The sequence below is a fragment of the Lissotriton helveticus genome, chromosome 7 (genome assembly GCF_964261635.1).
Source record: "Lissotriton helveticus chromosome 7, aLisHel1.1, whole genome shotgun sequence".
NCBI classification, from domain to species: domain Eukaryota; kingdom Metazoa; phylum Chordata; class Amphibia; order Caudata; family Salamandridae; genus Lissotriton; species Lissotriton helveticus.
The window spans coordinates 1,678,964,796-1,678,990,856 of NC_136068.1; the positions used below are offsets into that span (position 1 = coordinate 1,678,964,796).

General features: G+C 45.1%; 1 protein-coding gene across 3 annotated transcripts in view; it reads left to right on the forward strand.

Annotated features, from left to right (window-relative positions):
• LOC144767615 (putative methyltransferase DDB_G0268948) overlaps positions 1–26,061 on the forward strand; it is a 460,480-nt gene that overhangs the window by 425,304 nt on the left and 9,115 nt on the right. For all 3 annotated transcript variants that reach the window (XM_078651018.1, XM_078651019.1, XM_078651017.1), the window contains one exon: positions 14,069–14,206. In XM_078651018.1, the coding sequence (XP_078507144.1) occupies positions 14,069–14,206 (138 nt within the window). The remainder of the gene's footprint in view (positions 1–14,068; positions 14,207–26,061) is intronic.

The window sequence follows — 26,061 nt, forward strand, 5'->3', positions numbered from 1 at the left end:
TGAGCACATACTTGGGTGAACCCAAGTAAAGAGAGTTCCTATAGTCCAGACATGAGACTATCAGAGACTGCAGAATGGCCTTTCTAAGCTGCTCCGGTATAGGGTCCAGTATCTTTCTGAGCATTCTCAAGAGCCCAAAACAGATGCCAGATAGCTTGTTGGCCTGTTGGCTCATTGAGAGAGAGCTATCGAGACAGATGCCTACATTTTTTCCAACGTTTTAGGCCGCGGGATTGCCCATACAAGACGGCCAATTGTTTGGGGGCCCGGGAATGGCTTTATTGCCTAAAATCATAAGCTCGTTTTATTTTATTTATCGTTTTATTTTATGTAGCAGTTTGACATCCAGCGGGACAGTTTGTTTAGACATGGACCCAATTGCATGTTGCCTTGATTGTGGTCTTGGGACAGAGAGACAATCAGCTGGGTGTCATCAGCATATGATACTCCAACTATGCCAAACTTCTGCATAATGGTAGCCAGCTGTCTGACATATATAATAAAGAGGGTGGGTCTCAGGTAGGAGCCCTGAGGTACTTCAAATTCCATAGGCAGGCTATCTGAGAGACAGTCACGATCCATCCCTTGGATAGACCGGTCATCCAGAAAGGAGCTTAGCCACTCCATCGCTTTGTCCCGGATACCTATTTCTCTCAGTCTGTTTTTAAGTATGGCGTGTTTGATGGTATCAAATGCTGTGCTGAGATCAAGCAGTATTATTGCGGTGGAAACTCCCTTGTCTAGTGTGGCTTTCAGTTCCTCGGTTACTACCAGGAGCGCTGCTTCTGTACTATAAAGGGTGCAGAAACCCATATGCGTAGGGTGGAATAGCTTGTTCTCCTCCAGAAAGTTAACTAAAGACTGGTTGATTTGCCTTTCCAAGAATTTGCAAGGGGGGAAGAAGTGAGATGGGCTGTAGGTTACCGGGTGTGTCTGGGTCCAGCTATATTTTTTTTTTAGCATGCGTGCTTCCATGCTCGAGGGACCAACCCTGTGTCAAGTGATTTGTTAGGAATCTGCACTAGTGGGGGGAGAATGTCCTCAGTCACCTTGAGAAAGGCGTGCAGGGGCACCAAGTCTAATAGGGATCCTGATTTGCTGTCCCTAAGCAGCTTAAGGGTCACAATGTCCTCCAGCCGAGGAAAGTGAGTCAGGCCAGGGACGAGGGCAGGAACTCTATTCCTGTGGGGTACTTGTTGAGCGGGCTGGGTGGTGTTCTGTAAGAGCCGTGAATATCCGCCACTTTTTTGTGAAAGAAAGAGGCTATTAGGTTGCATCTTTCAATTGTGGCCATTGGGGTCCTAGGTTTCTTGGGCAGTGGTCAGATTTTTGACCACTCTGAAGAGTTCCTTTGGGGAGTTAAGTGCCTGGGAGATTTTCTCCTCATAGAATTTAGCTTGTGCCATTTTTAGTTCTTTATGGTAGCATCTGATAGAGGATTTGTAGTTAATTTTTTTCGCCTTTGAAGTTCTGTCTCCAATCCCTTTCTAATCTCCTGCACTGCTTCTTCAATGATAGCAGATGTTCATTAAATGTCATGTAACCTGTGCAACTTTTTATGTGCATGCTTTTATAAGGAAAACTGTTAACTAAATAATACCTCTTGAGACATTGTTGCAATCCACAAATGTTCTAAAAGTGGCATTTGCTAAACTGAAATTAAAAAACAATTTCACCATAAGTTGTGATTTTTAATTGTGAGCCCATTAACACCAAACTTGAAACATTATCTATCTCTTCACAACTGGAAATTAGACTGAAAAGATGTCATAAAGTAATACCAATGTTACACTATGGGAGAGATAGGCCTTGCATTTGTGAAAAATTAAACTGGCAGTTTTTTACTGCCAAGACATAGAAAACATTAAAAGTCCTGCCTTTTACATGCATTGCACTCTGCCCAGTGGGTAATATAGGGCCTACTGATAGAGCGCGCGAGGTCACCCAGCCAATGATTCCGCCGTTTCCGGCTTCAGGGCCCATATACTTTCAATTCACACTATTCATTGACCAGGCGACTTCACGGGCTGCTATCAATTGTGTGTGTTCCCTACTTGTTATGACTCAGTGTACCCGACTTACCATCCACCGACACGGGTACCTATGACTTCAATGGATCAGGGGCCTAGCTGTAAAAGGAAAGGCAGCAAATGCAATTTCAAATGACATTCAATATTGTTTAAATGACCACGGACAACTGGAAGTTTTAAAATGTTTATCTAAAGTTCGTTATCATCAAGCATGAGATACACGAGTATGAGGCAATCAATAACCAAGATAATGTAAATTATATAGCTATAGAGAAATAACGACAGGGTAACCATTCAAGATGCAATATGGGATGCAAATGGGAAAATACTAAATTCTCAGAAATGTTTAAGCATGGACAGACTATGCATGGGTAACTATAGGAGGGCCTATAAAGAGTAACACGCTAAACTTAAAGTAAAGGGACCTTTAAACAGCCTAGGTAAGGAGGTTCTAGACCATATCAGGAAATGACAAACTGCAATGCAAAATATAATTTCTAAAAGGTAGGGTGACATGGGAACATATCATGAAAAATATGCAAATTACTTTACGTTCAATAGTTTGCGGCAAAAGGCATGGAAAAATCAACATATGCAAAGATGTCACTTTATTGTAGCAAAAGGTAGAAATATAGAAAGGTGCAAGTTTTAAAGAACTTAGAGCAGTATTTACCTAGACTGGTGTGGAAACCAAACCCTGGCCACGGGTCAGTTAAGGACAGGAAACCCTCAAGGAAGGATACCCCTCAAAGGACAGCAGGTGCAGAATGGACACCCCGGACAGGACAGGATACCCTCAGATTAGAAATCAGGACAGGACCTCAGGACGGGACAGCAAACCCTCAGGACAGGACCGCTCAGGACAGGACCGCACCCGCAGTTTGGAAGCAACGCCTGCGCTCCACCCTCTCTGCAGCTATCGATCAAGACCCCGATTGGGTCAGCGAACTCCCAGCAAAGTGCTTCGCCAGCACTTTAAGGTTCAGTAGAACCTTAGTCTATGGTCAATTTAGGACAGAGTGCTCCGCAGCTCTCTGTATCTTCAGTCACCTATTGAGTACGATGGGTCAGTGACAGGTCAGCTAAACCAGACAAGTCGGACAATTCCCTAGGTAAACCCAGGGTAGATATACTCTTTTGGGACGGTGTACCACCCCCCAATGTTGCAAAGTGTCAGAATCCCTCAATTTGGATTGGTCCTAAAGTAGGATTTGGGTAACACACCAATCAGAACACGCTAATTCGAGCCTATATTAGCATACTTGGGTACCGCCTAGAGAGATTGGGGTTCTCATGAGAAATTGTGCAGAAATACGAGTGACAATTAACATTGTAACACATGAGGAGCAACATTCGCCGTTCTCGTAGCGCAGAGGTGGCTTTCCCAGGCGCATCTTGACTGTGGCTGCCAGCTGGCTGAGTTCCACTGTCCAAAGTTGCCACCTTTCAGTATTCTCTGGTCATGCGCAGAAGAGACCGTCAATATGGCTCCCAATCAGTTTGGACCCCCATTCCCCGCGGTACATGAAAAGTAAGCGAGAACAAATTAATACACAGAAATAACGTTATGAAATCACATTCACAGGGTTGTACTTTCAACTTATCATTATAACATATACTTATGCAGTCTAAATGTTAGCTACATGGAAACAGGCACAAGAGCAGTGGCACGAGCAGTACCACATGATGGGCAGAGCTATGTATTACGCATGCGCATAATTTTCCCTCCAACTCTGCAGACGCGTCAGGACACGTGAGTGTGGCTGACGCATGCGCAGTAACTAAATTACAAGCGGCGGCCATATTTTAAGTACACGGATTAAATGCATTAGAAATACACATAAGCAAGCTTCATAAACTTTTACTCAAACTTAATATAAATGTTAGTAAGACGTACATTTATTACCTTGTTACACATAAACGAGGTTCTTGAATACAGCAAGGTTGCAAATATGCGAAGCTTTGCTTCATCAATCCCCTCTTTGATGATATTTACTATCATCACAAATAAATGGAACCAGATGCCAACTTTCTTTCACACTTTATACAATTCTATCTCTTCTTCAGAATAGGTATTCAATCTGTCTAACCCCACATTTCCTGCCATTAATTCCTCTATTTCTACTCTCAGTTTGTAGAGGTCTAAAGATTTCGTTTGCGGAGCCTGTTTTTCTAATTCACGACTCCAATTTTCAATTTCTTCTGGCGTTACCAACGAGACACTCCTGGTACCTGTCGCTGATTCTAATTTAATTTCTTTCGTATCAAAAGGATTATGCCTCTTCTGCACTCCCTTTCCGGTCTGTTTGTTTGGCAGATCCAAGAACACAACATCAGACTCACACTCACTGGACTGATCGTCTATTAGTAAGGGCTCTTGCCTCGGCGGGGCCATTATCGGGTTCATAACTGGAGGGTTCAGACCTCCTTGATTATTCCCGTACAACGGAACCACTGGTCCGATTGTTACCGGAATAGTCAAAGCTTCAGGACTGGTATTTAACTGGGAAATTTTCTGAATTATTTCTGACCTCTGTTTAGCTATGGCCTCTTGCTCCCTTTCATCTAACACTCTTCCTAATGTTCGGTCAGGTATCATCTGTGGGGTCAGTTGAGGCGTAAAACTCGGGGCAGTAGGATGCGTCTCACTTGGTCCCCCACCATAATTTGGTTTCGGGAACAAAGTTCCCGTGCCAACTGACCTACGCTCTTCCCCATATGGAGGCTGCAAAAAAGGTACTCCTGAACCTACTGGCTTTTCTTCGTTCTCATAAAGGGGTCTGGGGTAAAATGTTCTTTCACGGGAATATTTTTCCTCTGAGCTTTCGGGCATTCTAAGATATATATTGCGTACCTCCGGGAGCTCGGGCTTCTCAAAATAGGGCAATACCTGGCCCCCTCCCCCCCTACATAGGGATCTGTCCTCCTCCTTAATAGAGGGACGTTGGACAATTTCTCCTGTACTGGAAGGTCGGGCTCCCTCATTATAAGGGGGCGGACTTCTCGTAAAGATGTCATCTAACAATTCATCGTCTGACTCTCCAAGAGCTCCCCAATGCTTACACTTTTCTGTCCTTTTTTCTCCCCCCGACGGGGTACATGCTGGCATCATAGGAAACAGACCCTCAACAATCATGCTCTGCCTCCACTGTTTCATCCTCTTATCCCTGGTCTCTTGTTTCAGCCTGGGGTACCATTTGGTCAGACCTTTGTCCATTCGGGGTTTCTCTCTTTCAAAAGCCTCAATTTCCCATTCCTCTAATGCCTCATACTGCGTTAGTCTCGGTCTGGGATGCAATTCATTCATGCGGGTTCTCAAATTGAATAAAATTCTACCATTAAAAGTACCGTCTAACGGAAAAGCCAATACTCCGTCATCTTTTGTGTACTTCACCCAATTCTCCAACCACACACAGGTGTTGTACCCTCGGTCAAACATCATGAATGAGGCAGGAGTATTCGGTGGCGGGACAACAACGCCTTCCCTAGATTTAATCGGTTTGTCCGTTTTGAAATAATTCTTTACCCTACTTACAAGGGACATCTTTCTCTTTCCTCCGTACATAATATCGTATCTATTGGCTTTCCACTGATCCCTTTCGAACCCTTGGTTTCTCGGATCGGGTCTAGTCTCTGGACAATACGAGTGCCACATACGATTTCTACGCTTAACTTTGTTTACAAAGCTACCTCCAATCAGAACGCGCCTTGCAATTCTGTGCGACCAATGAGGTGCACGCGTTCAAATAATTTCGACCAATGGGTGCGTGGCCCCTTCGTGAGACAGTTCTCACTCCTCGGCGCTTCACCCCTCCTTTACAATTCCAGCCCCGCTACCCGCCCGCTGTTTCTACCAATCCCAGCGCGGCACGGGGTGACGTCAGAGACGCTTCGCGACTGACTCCCTCCCTTCACAAGGTAACGGAAACTTTCTTTCCTTTAAAGTGCTCAGTGCTTGGTTATTTTACAACAAATACACATTCGCCACAGTGCTCAAGTGTCTAGACAGTATAGCTTTGTTTCGCTGCAAGTAAACTACTTCCATTTACTTTTCACGCGCTGCGGGCAGATCTCTTCCGCCTACCCTTCACTCTAGCATCAGTGAACCTGTTATTCCCCTAAACTCATCCACTTCTTTCCGGGATATGTTCCGAGTCTAAGGTTTCTCAGCGGACCCCTTTGCTTTCACCCAGGCTCCGAGGAACCTGCTAATTTTCCTATGTGACCCTTACTAGGTTACGCCACTATGGGAATTTTGCCAATGAACCTCGTTACTGACATTTATTCACACATGTATTCAGAAAAAAACCCTAGTTAGTGCTTCCCGGTTATCCTAACCTGCACCTAACTTTCCTTTAAGCCTGTGACCTCAGGACAATGGATTCTATTCACCACTTGCCCTTTCAATTCCCCGGGGAGTTCGGACAACAAGAAACTAAACGGTTGACGAACGCATGGATTAATACATATAACAATATAAGAACAAGAATAATAATGAAAAAACAGTTCATTGATTTCAGCAGCGTATTCACAAGAGAGAGTGATCAGTCCCCTCGGAACAGCCGCTCTTATAGCAGCATTAATGTACTAGCAGCTTCCGACTCAACTAGTCTAACTAGTTCTACCTAACCTTTAGCTAGTCCCAAACCATCCTCTGATCTACCAGAAAACTGATAGAGCGCGCGAGGTCACCCAGCCAATGATTCCGCTGTTTCCGGCTTCAGGGCCCATATACTTTCAATTCACACTATTCATTGACCAGGCGACTTCACGGGCTGCTATCAATTGTGTGTGTTCCCTACTTGTTATGACTCAGTGTACCCGACTTACCATCCACCGACACGGGTACCTATGACTTCAATGGATCAGGGGCCTAGCTGTAAAAGGAAAGGCAGCAAATGCAATTTCAAATGACATTCAATATTGTTTAAATGACCACGGACAACTGGAAGTTTTAAAATGTTTATCTAAAGTTCGTTATCATCAAGCATGAGATACACGAGTATGAGGCAATCAATAACCAAGATAATGTAAATTATATAGCTATAGAGAAATAACGACAGGGTAACCATTCAAGATGCAATATGGGATGCAAATGGGAAAATACTAAATTCTCAGAAATGTTTAAGCATGGACAGACTATGCATGGGTAACTATAGGAGGGCCTATAAAGAGTAACACGCTAAACTTAAAGTAAAGGGACCTTTAAACAGCCTAGGTAAGGAGGTTCTAGACCATATCAGGAAATGACAAACTGCAATGCAAAATATAATTTCTAAAAGGTAGGGTGACATGGGAACATATCATGAAAAATATGCAAATTACTTTACGTTCAATAGTCTGCGGCAAAAGGCATGGAAAAATCAACATATGCAAAGATGTCACTTTATTGTAGCAAAAGGTAGAAATATAGAAAGGTGCAAGTTTTAAAGAACTTAGAGCAGTATTTACCTAGACTGGTGTGGAAACCAAACCCTGGCCACGGGTCAGTTAAGGACAGGAAACCCTCAAGGAAGGATACCCCTCAAAGGACAGCAGGTGCAGAATGGACACCCCGGACAGGACAGGATACCCTCAGATTAGAAATCAGGACAGGACCTCAGGACGGGACAGCAAACCCTCAGGACAGGACCGCTCAGGACAGGACCGCACCCGCAGTTTGGAAGCAACGCCTGCGCTCCACCCTCTCTGCAGCTATCGATCAAGACCCCGATTGGGTCAGCGAACTCCCAGCAAAGTGCTTCGCCAGCACTTTAAGGTTCAATAGAACCTTAGTCTATGGTCAATTTAGGACAGAGTGCTCCGCTGCTCTCTGTATCTTCAGTCACCTATTGAGTACGATGGGTCAGTGAGAGGTCAGCTAAACCAGACAAGTCGGACAATTCCCTAGGTAAACCCAGGGTAGATATACTCTTTTGGGACGGTGTACCACCCCCCAATGTTGCAAAGTGTCAGAATCCCTCAATTTGGATTGGTCCTAAAGTAGGATTTGGGTAACACACCAATCAGAACACGCTAATTCGAGCCTATATTAGCATACTTGGGTACCGCCTAGAGAGATTAGGGTTCTCATGAGAAATTGTGCAGAAATACGAGTGACAATTAACATTGTAACACATGAGGAGCAACATTCGCCGTTCTCGTAGCGCAGAGGTGGCTTTCCCAGGCGCATCTTGACTGTGGCTGCCAGCTGGCTGAGTTCCACTGTCCAAAGTTGCCACCTTTCAGTATTCTCTGGTCATGCGCAGAAGAGACCGTCAATATGGGTCCCAATCAGTTTGGACCCCCATTCCCCGCGGTACATGAAAAGTAAGCGAGAACAAATTAATACACAGAAATAACGTTATGAAATCACATTCACAGGGTTGTACTTTCAACTTATCATTATAACATATACTTATGCAGTCTAAATGTTAGCTACATGGAAACAGGCACAAGAGCAGTGGCACGAGCAGTACCACATGATGGGCACAGCTATGTATTACGCATGCGCATAATTTTCCCTCCAACTCTGCAGACGCGTCAGGACACGTGAGTGTGGCTGACGCATGCGCAGTAACTAAATTACAAGCGGCGGCCATATTTTAAGTACACGGATTAAATGCATTAGAAATACACATAAGCAAGCTTCATAAACTTTTACTCAAACTTAATATAAATGTTAGTAAAACGTACATTTATTACCTTGTTACACATAAACGAGGTTCTTGAATACAGCAAGGTCGCAAATATGCGAAGCTTTGCTTCATCACTACCATAGGTGTAATTATATGTGTAAAAAAGGGTAGGGTTCAGCTTAGTGAGAGGTTTACCTTGCCAGGTTAAAGTGGCAGCGTAAAAGGGCACAAACAGACTCTAAAGTTTCAGGACTGAGCCATGTTTAGAGGACGAAATAAGTGGGTGGCACAATTAGTGCTGCAAGCCCTCTAATATCATTTAATTTATAGGCCGCACATTACTAGGGACTTATAAGTAAGTTTCATATGTCAGTTGGGGTTATGCCACTGTCACCATGTTTAGTGTAAAGACCATAAGCAATTTTACACTGGTTAGGATTGGTAAAGTATGCCGAGTCCTAAAACCAACAAAAACGAGTTCAGAAATTGGAGGGAGGCCGGCAAAAGGTTTTGGGAAGACCAACTTCAATCTTTCAGGTCTGACATACACCAATTATTTAGCTCCACAATCACTGAAGAGAGCTGTGAGCCCATGACAATTTGTTATATGCGGTAATATTGGAAAGTAAAATAAACTTACAAGTTTCCTCAGTATTCAGTGACCTTGTAATGTTTTTAAATCACTGTCTGCTGGATAGATTTCGGTAGACAGTGATGGTCAGCGCTACTACACTTCACAAGATTGCTATAGGGATTATTCCTTGATCAACTTGTTTACTAGTGTTGATGTCTTTTGGGCTCACATATCAGAGTCGGTCCCCTTCCAGCTAAATTATACTGAACAAGGAGTTTGGCATATTGGAGATTAACCTCTCGTTGGGCTCAGGCTCTGTAACTCACACCCTAGAGTAAGTACATTCATTCTTTCTTGATTACCACTGGAGGAATCTTCTGCTGTGGTGCTGCATCTTTACATTAGAACCAGCCTATATTTTAATCTAGGAGTCTGGCCACCACAGATGTCAATATCAATAATGTGCTGATGAGACCCCTGTATCTTGGTGAAGCTCGAAACATAATCAACAACTAAATACCAAACTAACTTCATTTAAATTATTAAACAATTTTTTTTTAAACACACAGATATTCACGCCACTGTCATTTTCTCTCTGTACTGCTTCATGAATGTGTTTTTTTTCATTTGTATACATTGGGAACACATTTCACACATGTATTTTATGATAAATGAACTTTGTTTTTTGATAAAGTTTCTAGGATAAAATGTATGTGTTGTAACTTTAACCCAGAATGGTACCTTCCATCCACCCCTCACTTTTGGCCCCAGTTGGTATGCCCTGTCCTGAAGCTGACAATGGAATGTTGGTGCACTCTCCAGTGAGGAGAGTGGACGGTCAATAAACAAGTCCTGTTTATACTGGAGTCTTGTCATCATTCTTGGAACTTTCTACACTGGCGACGGAACTGCGCAGGGGGCAGAGGTTTGCCGTTTCCCCTTTGAGTACTCTCTCCACAAGTCCTGCTCACAGACAGGTCCCAGAAGAGTGAAAACATTTGCGAAGAGTTCAAGCAGCTGTTTAAAGAGAAGCTAGGATGTCTACACATGTTCCAACATAGGATCAAGTTAAAGCACAATGCTAGACCAGTTGTACACAAATTACGCCCCGTGCCACATAAGTTAAAAATTCCCCTGGAAGAGGAGTTGCGCAAGTTATGCGAGTTAGACATAATCCAACCAATAAACTGCTCAGAGTGGTTGGCACCAATTGTGATCACGGCCAAATCAAGTGGAGAAGGAATTCGCCTCTGTGTGGACCTGCGCAGTCTAAATGACAATATATGGGTGGAAAGACACCCCTTGCCTATAATAAATGAAATGCTGAGCACCATGGGTCCGGCAAAATACTTTAGTGTGATAGATATATCCATGGCATATCACCAAGTTGAGCTCCATCCAGAGTCGAGACCACTCACAGCGTTCATCACCCCATTTGGGGCATACATGTTTAAAAGGATGCCTTTTGGGCTGGCGTCCGCTGCCGCCATATTCCAGAAAGCAATGCAGAAGATCTTGGAAGGTGTTGAACGCACGATGTGTTTCCAAGACGACATACTGGTCTATGGACAGACGGAGGAGGAACATGACAGTGGAGTAAGGCAAGTCTTCAGAAGACTCAAGGATGCGGGACTTACTGTAAAAAAGGAAAAATGCAAAATAAAAGTAAAAGAAGTAGAGTACTTGGGCCATAAGGTAACAGAAGATGTGTTCAGGCCAAAGAGCAGTTTGATCCAGGCGGTGAAAGAGACTCCCAGCCCCAAGAATAAAGAGGAACTCAAGTCTTTTCTTGGGCTAATGAAGTATATGTCCAAGTATGTTGACAATTTTGCTGCCAAGTGTGAACCCATGAGAGAGCTCTTGAAGAGGAACAAGGATTTCATATGGAAGGAAGAGCATGATGCGGTGGTGAACTCACTAAAGGATGATTTAATAAACTCACCGGCATTAGGTACCTTTGACGCATCCAAAAGAACTATTCTGGCTACTGATGCTTCCAATAAGGGCCTGGGTGCAACCTTGATACAGAAGGATGGGAAGGATGAGAAGATCATCGCATTTGCATCCAAGAGTCTAACAAACCCTGAGCAGAACTATTCTGTAATCAAAAGGGAAGCCCTGGCCTGTGTCTGGGCAGTAAGACATTTCAAGTTTTTCCTGTGGGGTTTAAGGTTCACCACCTGAACTGACCATAAACCCCTCACCTTCATATTCACTGTCAAAGGGCTAGAAAATTGCACACCTCGCATCAGCAGATGGTTCCTGGGACTGGAACATTACAACTTCAATGTGGAATATGTACCGGGCAAGGAAAACAAAATTGCGGATTTCCTGTCGAGGTCACCATTACCTGATGTGGAGGTCACAGCAGAAGCTCTTGACAGTCCCATATTAATGATGGAGATACCTGCTATCACAGAAAAGGAATGGGTGGATAATATGAAGAACGAAAAAGAGTTATGTTCCCTAAGAGTATATATGGAAAAAGGTTGGCCGAATAAGAAGAGTGAACTTGATGCAAGCATTGAGGATTATTGGGAAGTCAGAAACTAATTAAGTGTCATTGGAGGAAAAATCTATCGCAATGAGAGGGAAGAAGGTTATCGACTTGGCACATGAAGGCCATCTGGGGCGAAGCACAACTAAAGCCAGAGTGAGATCTAGTTTCTGGTTTCCCAGGATGGATGCCATGACTGAACAAGTTGTAAAGGAGTGTGGAGCATGTGCCAGAAGCGACAAATCCAAGGCAGTGCGTAAAGCACCATTATCCCCAGTAAAGATGCCTACCAAACCATGGAGCAAGCTGGCCATGGACATCATCGGACCTATGCAGGAATTAGGAGAAAGGAAGAGATTCATGCTGGTCCTTATTGATTATACAACACATTGGATTAAGCAGAAGTTTGTTCACAGTGTCACCACCAAGTTGGTGATTGAGTTCTTGAATGGAGTGTTCGTTGATGAGGGTATACCTGCGACATTGGTGACTGACAATGGGGTGCAGTTCACCTCAGAAGAAATGCGTGATTTTCTCAAGGAAATGGATATAAGGCATGAGACTACTGCTTTGTATTGCCCTAAAGCCAATGGCTTAGTCGAGCGTGCTAACAGGATCCTCAAGGAGCATATCCAGTTAGCTGCCTCAAATGGGCATGACATAGAAGGATCGCTGAGGAAGTGTCTGTGGGCATACCACACATCACCCAATAAGGTCACGGGCATTTCACCTTTTGTAGCGTTGCGTGGCAGAGAACCTTGTACAAAGTTGAATGCCAGCTGGTTAAGTGGGGGTGAGGCTAGGGAAGTGGATCAGGAGGTGGCTGTAGAAAAAATCAAACAACACCAAGACAATTACAAGCAGTGGTATGACAATAAACATGGTGGGAAGGATTGCATGTGGGAGGTTGGTGACATGGTACAAGCCAGGAGGAACAATAAAGTGGGGGCCACCCAAAATAAATACTTTTCACCTTGTAAAATTGCTAAAGTGCTATAGAATGTGGTTTAATTTGAAAATGGTCAATGGTGGAGCTTTGATAACATTGTACGTGCACATGTGTAATGTACTGGTTCTTATAGCCTCCATTATATTCATTGTGTATATGCTTAAAACCCACAACCGTGGGTCCTGTTCTTTTGATCACGGTCTCCTTATATGGAAGGGAGATGTGTTGTAACTTTAACCCAGAATGGTACCTTCCATCCACCCCTCTCTTTTGGCCCCAGTTGGTATCCCCTGTCCGGAAGCTGACAATGGAATGTTGGTGCACTCTCCAGTGAGGAGAGTGGACGGTCAATAAACAAGTCCTGTTTATACTGGAGTCTTGTCATCATTCTTGGAACTTTCTACAGTATCCTTATATAATATTAAGAGTGCCTATCTTATGTTGCATTCTGAGTCCTGCCATTAATTACATATCGTGATTTTACTAATTATTGTAATTTGGTTACAAATGATACCAGTGAGCACTACAAGGCATATTTATCCAAGTATTGCAACCCCGCTGTGCCAAGCACATTACCGCAAGGCCAACACAAAAACTAGATGAGATTTACCAAACCAAGAAAGGCCAGATTTGCATGGCACTGAGGTGCTTAGTAAATCTGGAGTGACCCAAGTCGGTGCAAGGCCACAACTTGCACTACTTCGTCCCAGTGAGGCATTCTTTGAGTTAAGCAAGAGAGTTCTCTCACATCCACCTATGAATATTGGTGCATTCACAGATTTAACATGAGTGGTACACCTGGGAATGCACCAAAATGCTGTGCCTTCCCGGGGAGGCATAACGAGGTGAAATATCTTTATTTCTGTTTGTTTTTTCCTCTTTCTGCATGAGCTGCATTTTGGGGCACACATAGAAGGAGGAAAAATCCTCAAAGATTGTTTTTATGTATCAGGTGTCCCTTTGTGCACAAAAACAATTACGACTGCAATACAGGCACCCTTGCACTGTGATGCATGCATGCATTTGTGCTAGGCAACCAAAAGGACGCCAGTGCATGCAGAGAGCAGAAATGTGCATATCGTTATAGATATCTTGCAGTTCTGCCCTTTCACACAGCACAGTGCAGCAAGGTGTCTTGCTGTGTTGTGTGAAAACATAATGAACCTAGCCCTTTGTTTTTTTAATAATTGCTATTCATCCTTGATCCCAAGGGCATAAGGATTGCTATTGTTACATGAATATCTTATAATGTTTGCAGGCCTCGTGCCTCTGTATTGTCAAGAGTAATATCCCAAAATGTGTGGTAGCTCGTGTTTACTTAATTCTTGCATTGGCGCAGGGGTGATCCAGCCAGTTTTAAAAGAGTGACATTCTTAATCATATTGCATTATTTTTTCACAGAGTTACAAATATCTTGCTGAAGTGCTCCATGTCCATTACAGCATTCCTGGGGTTCTTCGAATCACTTTTCATGTTCCAGAACTTCTCAATGAGGGATCCGGAAACAGCAAAAGCTTTCCTTGAAAAACTACAAGAAAGGTAAAGAAAACAAAATTATGTAATATCACAATATGAAAATATTTTAAGTGAATCTGTAAGCTTGACCTGGTCAAATGAATCATATATTCATACAGTCACTGTTAAAGAAGAAAGGTGCAGCTATCCTATGATTTATTTAAGTACCAGGAATTCTGAATTCAACTTTTTACATTACTGGACTGCCTCTGCATTATGATTTTACAATAACCCTATCACATACAGTTTCAAATTTAATCCAATCTCTGGAACTCAATACCAGCCACTGTAGTTATTTCCAAATATTCTAGGACCAAATAGTACATTTGACCTTCAAGAGTCCACTACGCACACTGCTGGCCTGTAGGCACAGTTCAGGGCAAGAAATACAAATAAGCGACATATTGGCTGTTTGAAGAACTGATGCCATATTAGTAGAAGGAGATGTGACTGTGTATCGTTACAACACATCAAAGAAGAGGAGGCCCAATTTGGTTAGTTGTGAACGGAAAAATCTTGCTACGTAAAATTGTCTGTAGGGATAATTATCTTGCTGAAAACATATGTGTACAATGAGCAGGCTGAAAAAGTAGGCATAAAAAATGGAGGAAAAGGCAACATAAAAACATTAGACTAAAAATGTGGCAGTCCGGTAAATGTAAAGAAAATTAGTCATGTATCCATGAAAACATAATTGTAGCAGTTTAGAACAGAGCAGAAACACCCTTCCTGCAGTCTGCTCACAGGAGAAAAAAACTTTTAGAAAAGGAAATCACTAAAACACGCGTGGTGGATAAAAGACAAGTGAGTCACTTAAAAAGTTGGGGCATTTTGTGATAGTCCAAATCAGTGAATTTCATGGGAAAACCCCAAATATGCCATCTCAAATAGGGGTAAAAAGGTAACTTGTAGTTGTCGAAAATGAAAAGCATGCCATACAAAATTGGATTCCAACTGGCATTATCGAGAAAATGGTTGAAATTGTAATGAATGAGGTCAAGCAGTCTAAAGTCACAATCCTAGGGTGCATTATAGACTTCATTACAAAAAAGCAGATCACTAGTACAGTTCAAATTAATTTACCAGTTTTCTCTAAGAAAATACTGAAACACATGGTCTATACTAAGTTCTGACTCAACAGTTCGAAAAATCATAAAACAGAGGTCTTTGATATGTAATCTAAGCTCTCTATTGCAGTTTTTGTGTTCATTAGGTATTTGCTCTATACCATGAAAATGTAATCCTGTGAATTTGCCCTCTATTGAGCATGTGAATTGCCATGGGATAACTAGTGTCTCTTTACTGATGTCCCTGCAATGTTCTGCCATCCTTTCATTAATCACTCTTATGGTGTTACCTACATACATTTTTATCACAAACAGAAATTAACACATACATATCATACTTAGAGCTTTGTCATATTTGTGTCAACCATAAATTCAGGACCACAATTGAATCAAAAACATTTCTTCTTATCAAAAGCACATTTCAGATGCTACAACTGTTGGACTTGGCCCTTTTTGGCAGGATCACCCCTGAACTTTTTGCCTTAAGCTCTGACATGGTGGTGGCGGTTTTAGGCCTCTGGGCACTTTAGCACTGTGACTCAGTGTAAAGTGCGTGCGCTCTCTGTGTGGTGAGATTGGCCTGCCCTCCCATTGAAATGCATGAGGAATAAGTGTCTCCATGGTAATTCATGGTATGGAGGAGTGCAGGGTCGAGTTTAGTATGTTTGAACTCATGAGGATAAATGCTGCGCAATGGTGTGCGCAGATTTATGATGACTGGTGGAGAAATGACACTTTTACAAGTTGGCATTTCTGTGTACTATGTGTTTGCCTGCCTGATGTGAATAGCATTTCTGGCTTGTTATTGACAGGAGCTGAGTGATGTGGGTGGCTCCAGGAGGGGCAGGGTGAGTCAGCTATGCTGAATGGGTCACCTTGGCTGAGAGTAGTGGGAGGAGAAATCCCCTGACTCTGAAAAGGACTGTTCCCAGGCTGTACAATGCTGGCTCCGCCCCCTGTGGTGTGTCTGATCACTGAGCCCCCACCGGACAAAGGGGAAGAGGAGCTTCGAAAACGGAGTGCTCCAAATCCCCCCTAAACCAGTTCTGACTGGTATCACCACACCCTGTGGTGTGACACAAAGGCGAAAGGGTGTATAAAAGTAGGGGCTGAGACCCCCTAAGGGGGTTTTGTATTTGTGCTGTTCTTGCTGGGGCATGCTGCTGCTGGGGCCCGGGGGGGGGGAGGGGCTGCCAGGAGGGCTTGCCTCCCTGGGCCCTGCATTGCCCCTTAACCTAAAGACTGATGCTTTTTTCTGCAGGCCTTTGCTTCTAGCGTATTGCGTGCGCTTTATTTTAATTATTCCCCCAGCAAAGGAGCATGAGGGCTCCACGGCGCGGAGCTGAAATCTTCCTGAGGGAATCCCGATGTGGGAATTCCCTCTGCTGGAGGGGAGAGAAGCGGGTGCCCACCCAGAATTGCACCTACGAGCAGGAGCCTACCACGCTTTATATGTATTGAAAACGGTGGGTGTCCACCCCACCTTATGCCTGCCATTTTCTTTGCTTCAAGAGGGAGCCTACCCCTCATTGCCGCCAGAAGGAAGAGATCTCTGCTACAATCCATGTCCCGCCTGGTTGTGGGCGGGGCCTGCGGACAGAAGAGGCCGGGAGCGTGAGTGGCATTCGGAGACCCGGGCGGGAGCCTACCCCACACGGGATGTGCCGAAGAGGATGGGACCCTACCCTGCCTCCAAGTTCAAGTTCAAGTTCGGGCATTTATATAGCGCACTACTCACCCAGAGGGTCTCAAGGCGCTTGGGAAGGGGATCATTATTTGTCGAATAGCCAGGTTTTAAGTTCTTTTCTGAAGGAGATGTGATTATGAGTAAGGCGGAGGCGAGTGGGGAGTGAGTTCCAGGTCTTGGCCGCCAGGAAGGAGAAGGATCTTCCTCCCATGGTGGATTTTCGGATGCGCGGGACTGCGGCGAGGGCTTGATTGGACGATCTTAGTTGGCGGGTGGGTTTGTAGAAGGACAGTCGAGTATTGAGGCATTCGAGTCCTAGATTGTAGAGTGCCTTGTGTGCGTGGGTAAGAAGACGGAATGTAATTCTTTTGTTGACGGGAAGCCAGTGGAGGTCTTTTAGGTGTCCGGTGATGTGATCTTGGCGAGGGATGTCCAATATGAGTCTCGCTGATGCGTTTTGGATGCGTTGGAGTTTTTTCTGTAATTTTGCTGTGGTTCCGGCGTATAGTGTGTTACCATAATCCAGTCGACTTGTGACCAGTGCGCGGGTGACCGTCTTTCTTGTCTCGAGGGGGATCCAGCGGAAGATCTTTTTGAGAATGCGAAGTACGTTGAAGCAGGAGGATGAGACTGCGTTGACTTGTCTGGAAATCGAGAGAGAGGAGTCTAGGATGAAGCCAAGGTTACCTGCATGGTCTGTTGGCGTGGGTGCTGTGCCCAGAGCGGAAGGCCACCAAGAGTCGTCCCAGGCCGAGGGGGAAGATCCTAGGATGAGCACCTCTGTTTTGTCTGAGTTGAGTTTTAGGTGGCTGTGTTTCATCCATTCGGCTACTTCTTTCATGCCTTCGTGCAGATTGGTTTTGGCGGTGTTGGGGTTTTTGGTGAGGGAAAGGATTAATTGGGTGTCGTCGGCGTAAGAGATGATGTGGAGGTTGTGTTGGCGCACGATGGATGCGAGTGGGCTCATGTAAACGTTGAAGAGGGTGGGACTGAGTGATGATCCTTGTGGAACTACGCAGATGACTTCAGTGGCCTCTGAGTTGAATGGGGGAAGTCGGACTCTCTGAGTTCTCCCAGCTAGGAACGAGATGATCCAGTCCAAGGCTTTGCCTTGTATGCCGATGTTGCTGAGGTGTTGTATGAGGGTGCTGTGGCAGACTGTGTCGAAAGCGGCGGAGAGGTCGAGTAGAATGAGGGCCACTGTTTCTCCGTTATCCAGAAGTGTTCGGATGTCGTCTGTTGCTTCAATGAGGGCGGTTTCGGTGCTGTGTTTGGCTCGAAATCCGGATTGAGAGGGGTCGAGGGAGATGTTGGATTCAAGGAAGGCGGCGAGCTGGCTGTTGACGGCTTTCTCAGTGACTTTGGCCGGGAATGGGAGGAGGGATATGGGTCGGTAGTTTTTAAGTTCGGAGGGGTCTGCTGTGGGTTTCTTCAAAAGGGCGCTGAGCTCGGCATGTTTCCAGCTTTCTGGGAAGGTGGCAGAGTTGAATGAGCAGTTGATGACATCACGGAGATAAGGGTGCAATGATGGAGTCGGCTTTGTTGAAGATGTGGTGGGGGCAGGGGTCGGTTGGCGATCCAGAGTGGATTGAGTTCATTAGGCGGATGGTGTCTTCAGTGGTGATTGGGTTCCAGGTGCTAAGGATGTTAGTTGGCGGAGTAGGATCAGAGGGGGGTGGGGAGGGTTGATCGCTGGGAGTATTCTCGAAGCTGTTGTGGATGTCGTCAATTTTGTTGTGGAAGAAGGAGGATAGCGCATCGCAGACGTCCTGGGAAGGAGTGATGTCGTTAGATGCTGCGATGGGGTTGGTGAATTCTTTGACGATGTTGAAAAGTTCCTTGCTGTTGCGAGTGTTGTTGTCGAGACGATCCTTGAATGCTGATTTCTTGGCGGATCGAATCAGTTGGTGGTGTTTGCGGGTGGCTGCTTTAAGGGTGGCCATGTTGTCGGTGGTTGGGTTTTTTCTCCATGTTTTCTCCAGGGTGCGGCATAGCTTCTTGGATTTTTTTAGGTCATCATTGAACCAGGGAGCCTTTTTGCTGGCTGATTTAATCTGGTGCTTTTTCAGGGGTGCTAATTTGTCAGCACTGTGGGTGATCCATTGCTGGAGATTGGTGGCGGCTTGGTTTGGGTCCAATGGGAGGGTGGGGGGGTTTTGGTTGAGTGAAGTGAGGAGTTGGTCGGAGGTGATTTTGTTCCAGTTTCTCCGAGGAATAGGATGTGGGCGATTGTGGGTCAGGGTGGTTTTGTAGCTGAAGTGCACACAGCTGTGGTCCGTCCAGTGGAGAGCTGTGGTGCGGTCGAAGGAGATGTGTTTGCTGGAGGTGAAGATAGGGTCGAGCGTGTGTCCGGCTAAGTGGGTGGGGGTGTCAACAAGTTGTTTGAGTCCGAGGTTGGCCAGGTTGTCCAGAAGGGTGGTGGTGTTGCTGTCGTGTTTGTTTTCAAGGTGGTAGTTGAGGTCTCCTAATAGAATGTAGTTCTCGGAGGCGAGTGCATGTGGGCTGATGAAGTCAGTGATATCATCACTGAATTGAGTGCGGGTGCCTGGAGGCCTGTAAATGAGGGTGCCTCTGAGTGTAGTCCTAGGGTCGGTGTGAATCTGAAAGTGGAGATGTTCGGCGGTTGCAAGATTAACGTCGGAGCTGGTCGTGATTTTGATGGTGTTCCTATGGATGATGGCAATGCCTCCTCCTGTTTGATTGGTGCGGTCTTTTCGGATAATCTTGTAAGCGTCCGGTATGGCTATGGCGATGTCGGGTGCTGATGATGTGTTCATCCATGTTTCTGTAAGGAAGGCGATGTCTGGTGACGCAGAGTCGAGTAGGTCCCAGAGTTCCGTTGCGTGTCTGTGGACCGAGCGGGTGTTGAGCAGGATGCACTTCAGGCGGTTAGAGTCGGAGATGTGTGTGGGGGAAGTTGATTTGGTGAGGGTCCTGAAGCAGTTGAACTTGCAGGAGAGGCAGGCGAATGGGCCGTGGGTACGTCCTGGGGTGGCTTCGCAGCATTGTGGTGTGCGTCCGGGGTTGAGGGCGAGGAGAGTTGCGGTATCATATGTGACTCTAGTGAGTTGGGTGCGGCGGGGACCAGGGGGTCTGGCACTGGGCGCGGTCCAGGCGCGGACAGGCGTAGAGGGGCTTACCTTTGGCGCACCTTCGGCGCGCATGGGGCGCGACCGCTGCGCGTGAACGCTGCGCGCAAAAGCATCTGTCATAAATGGATAGTGGAAGGGGAGGGGCGAGGGAGGGTCAGCAGGGAGGCGGGATCGGTCGGAGAGGATGGGCTCCGAGGCACAAACGACAAACAAAATGGTATCCAAGTGAAATTGGCAAAATCAAGGGGCACACCGAGTGAATGGCGATTTCTAAACACGGGAGATGAATGATAAACACTCGACAATGCTTTAACACACAAGCGCAATGCTTAGTAGCAGCTAGCACAGACAACAGCTGGGCATGCGCGTGTACGACCAGGATAGTGCTTAAATCGGCAAAGCGCTAATTAATAATTATTATACACACGTTTGGCCTTCTATTAATGCAGCGCAATGACAAGCAGTAGGTTATAAATAAACAAGTATCACAGGCAGAGCAGCGAGATCAACAACGATACCGCTGGAGCAGGGAGCAGGGAGCGACCGCTTCTGAGAGCGTCAGGACGGTCACGGCGCTTCTGGGGGTGGGGGCTAGGTTATGTACTTCATGGGAGGGAGGGTCAGCAGGGAGGCGGGATCGGTCGGAGAGGACGGGCTCCGAGGCACAAACAACAAAAAAAATGGTATCCAAGTGAAATTGGCAAAAGCAAGGGGCACACCGAGTGAATGGCGATTTCTAAACACGGGAGATGAATGATAAACACTCGACAATGCTTTAACACACAAGCGCAATGCTTAGTAGCAGCTAGCACAGACAACAGCTGGGCATGCGCGTGTAGGACCAGGATAGTGCTTAAATCGGCAAAGCGCTAATTAATAATTATTATACACACGCTTGGCCTTCTATTAATGCAGCGCAATGACAAGCAGTAGGTTATAAATAAACAAGTATCACAGGCAGAGCAGCGAGATCAACAACGATACCGCTGGAGCAGGGAGCGACCGCTTCTGAGAGCGTCAGGACGGTCTCAGAAGCCTCCACGTGCTCCATTGAGAAGTCCCAGGTCACAGGAGGGGGCCCGGTTAATGGGGAGCCCCGCGGCAGCTGCAGTGTGCCCGGGCGAAGAGAGAGTCCGGTGAGTAAACTCGGACGAGAGGGGGGTGTGCCAGGCATGCGATCGGTGCCTGCCCCCAGAGCTATTCTCCTGACCCACAGTGGTGCCGACAGAGGCCCAGAGACCTGGCTGCCCCATTTGGCAGTGGGCTGCTCCAAAGTGGGGCATGATTGGTTTCCAAGGGCCCGTGTCCCTACCAGTTTGCCCATAGTTTCAGCTGTCACGCTTATGAGAGGGCAGCTGCAACGAGAGGGGCATTTTTGGAGAGAGCCCCAGTGGGGCCCAAGGGCAAAGTCATGCCAGGGCCCAGTTCTACTGTTCTCAGCTGCACCGCACCAGCGTGGGCAGCTGCTAAGTTTTTACCCATTTGTTCAAAGGGCACAGTGAGTGCTAGGCCTTCATGTGGGATTCCCAGCTATGCATCACGTAGTGCCAGCTGCAACGTTTAGGCCATTTTTTGTTTAGGGGCATGTCTTATGAGTTAGGAGTGAGATACACTCCTCCGCCCCAGTTCTTTTCCCAGATACCCTGCATGATAGATGGCAGCTGCAACATTGCGCAGATCTAATCAAGAGGGCGCAGTGAGTCCCCAGGCCCAATTTCTGTTTCGTAGCTGCCCAGCATTGGTGGGCAGCTGCAATGTTTAGGCCAGTACCTGAGCGAACTTTCTGGATGCTGCATAGGCAGCAGCCCTGACATTCTGGACACAGGGCATTTGAGCCCAGAGAAAAGGGCAGTTGGCCTGGGGTCTCGTGGTAAAGTGCTGTGTGCACTTTAGCTGGGATAGCGAGGCCTATTGCGTAATGCAATTTATGCTGGTGATACCTAATGCGTAAGGTGTTTATGCTAATGAGGTTTGGGCCTAATGTGCTAATGCCTAATGTCATGCTATGATATTTTGGGGTAGTACCTGTTTGTGTGATGTGTTTATGCTTATGGGGTTGGTGCATAATGTGTTTATGCTGGTGAGGCCCACTGCGTAATGTGTTTCTGCTTATGGGTTGGTGCAAAATGTGTTTATGCTGGTGAGGCCCATTGCGTAATGTGTTTATGCTGATGAGGTTTGGGCCTAGCATGGGTTTACATCTAATGTAATAATGCTGAGGTCATTATGGTACCAGTAATTACTGGTTGTGGTTTATACTTACTTACCTGTTCTGATGGTTCTGACCGTGGCCTGATTGGCCTGTTTCTGTATATAGTCTCCTGTGAATATTACTAGTGCCAGTTGGCACAGCGTAAATGTGTGATTATGTTTCTAATGATTTTATGAGAATACAAAGGCTGCTTTTGTACATAACCTTTTGCGGAGTTTCTTGTGTGGTGTGCCTAGTGTGTTGCTGCTGTGTGTGTGTTGCGCAAACCTTTTACACAGTGCCTCTGAGATAAGCCTGACTGCTCGTGCCAAGCTACCAAGGGGGTGAGCAGGGGTTATCTTCAGCGTGTAACTCCCTTGCCCTAACTAGAGTGGTGGTTTCTGCCTGGCTTTAGCGCAAGCCTTAGCCAACCCGAAATCCCATTTCTAACAACAACTTTCACAATCCTTCACTTAGATTGGTAAACCAGTTTGCAGTAGAGACCACTAAAACTCATCCTGGCTTTCACTATTTCCCCATATAGGATATCTCTGATCTAATATTTAGGATGAGAGCTATTTGCATGTAATACGTGAGTTGCATGAGTTCTCTTTACGGAACATCCTGCTCTGAAGATTATCATCATTGCAATAAATGGGTGTATTGGTGGAAGCTTCACTCAGGCAACAACCACAATTCTGTTCAGGGTTAACCTGTGCTTAACCCTTTTGTAGCTTGACATACATCAGTCAGGCTTAATGTTGGTTGGTCCATGGTCTCAGCTTTCTTCTGGACTTAGAAAAGATCCAGAAGGAAAGTTCAGGACAAGGTAGAATTCAGCCCGGTAAGGCAGGAGTCGGTGTCAAAGGATGAGACATCACTGTCAGTGAGCCACTGGATAGAGTCACAGTGGGAATGTGTCACTTTTCTGGAAATCAAACATTTCTAGCAGAATGAAGCTGCAGGCTTTCGCCAACGAGGGCTCCATGAGGCATGATACCTTTCGCCGACAGGTCCAGCTGTACTAGATTTGCTATTGCAGTGAAGAAGAACATTGCCCAAACAAAATTGAAGTCAGGCCAATCAGTTATGCACCTTGTCACTTAGGTTTAGGTTCCCTTTGTCACTTGGTTCCCTTTGTCACTTGGGACACTATGCACAAATGTTGTTTTGATGTATAATGATGTATACCTTTATTGTTTAAAAAATCCATAAAATATACCACACTTGAATCGGTGTGTTAGTGGTTCCTTCGTGCTCTGCCATTATCTAACCCTCTATATTACGATTGTGCTTATGTATCATAACCTCATAGTATATCACTCCACAGTAACCACTGTTTTTCCTATATAGATAATGAGTACAGGCAAGATAACCTAGGCTTAACTATCTTCAAAAACATTCATTCTTTAGCTTTAAAAATGTTTATTATCATACCATTGTCTCAATTTCATATTGGTTTCTCTGACAACACCTTAGGTAAGGCTGTTGCCCAGCCCAAGCCAAAATTGTATTATCATATTTTGTCTTGTTCATGACTGCAATGTTCCCTCATGATAATATTAGTGTGTTTAAGGATACAGCTTTACAAGATAAATCTGATTATTGCAACTCGGCAATTGTGGAGAAAAATCTATATTAATCTATATTTAGGTCTTAGTCCACTATCCATGCTCAAATGTCATAGGATCTCTAGTTTCTGAAGAAGTGAAATGAGGGAACAACTTCATTATAATGGTCCATGATTAAGAACTTGGTTGTGGTGTCACAGATATCCTGTATAGTAAAGTCACTATTCTGTGTTTCGGTCTCTGTACCAACTTAAACAAATCAATACTGAGTTGATGTTGCAAAGTTGGTCAGAAACCCATGCCCTTTCTAAGAAGATCATATTATTAGTAAGTATCTTATTTTATAAATGTATCACTGACACAACTTATGCCACATTTATAAATATAATGCGACCACCACTGTGGCGGTCGCATTGACCATGTTTTGTATTCAAGTGGCAGCACCCGTCGCAATACAAAACAGAGACCCCATATATGTACCTGCACTATGTGGCAGGCACCATGCTGTGCCTGCCACATGGAGCATAGATTTGTAGGGGGGGCACTGTACATGCTCCCCAAGTCCCAAGTTTCTGGGCCAGGGGAAGGGAAGCCTACTACGGAGCCCACCACTGGGTCCCCATCATCCCTTTCCACCAGCTTTTCCACGGCAGGTTATCCACCATAGAAAGGCTGGAGGTAAAGGACATTGTAATCCCTAAGGCGGTGCCTAGTAAGCACCGTGTGTACACAAGGATGCTGTGGAAAAGGCTTTTCCCAGTGCCTCAAGGGGTGAGAGATCCTACGTCGGAGTATAACCTCCCTTGTCAAATTGTCAGACCACAAAAATTTTCCAACAGACCACTAAATGGTCTTAGAAATTAGCCCTTAAACAAGGGGAAAATGAAGTATGAAGTGTGAGGATCGGCGTATCACTTCACCAATAGGTGAGCAAGGAAGTAATTCCTTTTTGTTTAGTTACCCTCACACACCCTAGTGGTGTCATGCTTCATCATCGGGTCACCCCGTTGCCTATAAGTTGGGTCGGCTCAACCACAGTGTTGGGAGTTTAAAACACATGAAAGGGGCCTTTAGTGGTCTGAAGCCTAGTAGACACCGCCAGCATTGTAGGGACTATAAAACCTTCCGATGAACTGATAGGGTGCCTTAGCCTGTCTGATCGATGGCGGTAGGTCTGTCTGATCACCACACAGCCACCCACCATCAAAATGTGGTGGCTTGTAAACTTGACTCAAATAGTGGGAAGACCACCACTGACAGCCTGGCAGTGGTGTCTCCCTGCCCCCTTTGTGAAATATGGTTTTCTGTATTGTGAGAAACTTTAATCCATGTAGAACAGAATGGCATGATTCGTAGAGGAAAAAGTGCAACAAACTTCCCCCCCCATTCTTGCAGTCATATCACACAAAACAACCCCCATTGCAGTAATCCTACTAGATGCTGAAAGTGTATATCACCTTGGGTCAGATGTATGAAAGACCACAATAGCGATTCCTAAATACCGATTTTTACCATATCGCTATTTAGAAATCGCAAACCTCAATGTAGAAAAAAATCGCAAATAATTAGCGATTCCCTCAAACTCGCTATCCTGAATACCGAATCGCAAATACCGATTCAGTATTTGCTAAATTGCTATTTGAAAAAAATTGCAAACTACCGAATCTGCTATCCAGGTGCATTCTGAAGACATCACATAGAGGAAGTGACCACACCATGCTGTTTTTGAGTGCCTGAGGCTGTGGTAGATATATAGGAAGGGAAAGTTGGCAAAAGGAGGAACAGATATAGACAAATTTTCACAATAGATAACAATAAATTCTCCTATTGGTCTTGTGACAAACGTCCACTGTGGAATTATTCAAATATTTTCTAATATCATCACACCCACAGGAGGATAATATTACACATTTTTATTTATTGTAATCTGTTCAAAATATACTTTTCTCATTTCTTTTATATATATCACAAAACACAAGTGCTAAATCCTCTCAAAACAAATGTATGCATTATACACAACAAATTAGCCTACCTATGTACATACCTAAATACAACAAATATACACAGTGAAACAACGTATACACTTTATACAGCAAAAACATATAACAGAAAAAAATATATATGACAAAGAAAGGGAAGGGTATAATTTATATATATATCTTTGTTAAGTACTTCCTATCTTTCACCCTATGGAACAGTACTACAAACGTGTCCTCCTATTAAATCTAGGTGGTACACTGGGAGGTAGTCAGACACAACGGTTCCAAACCA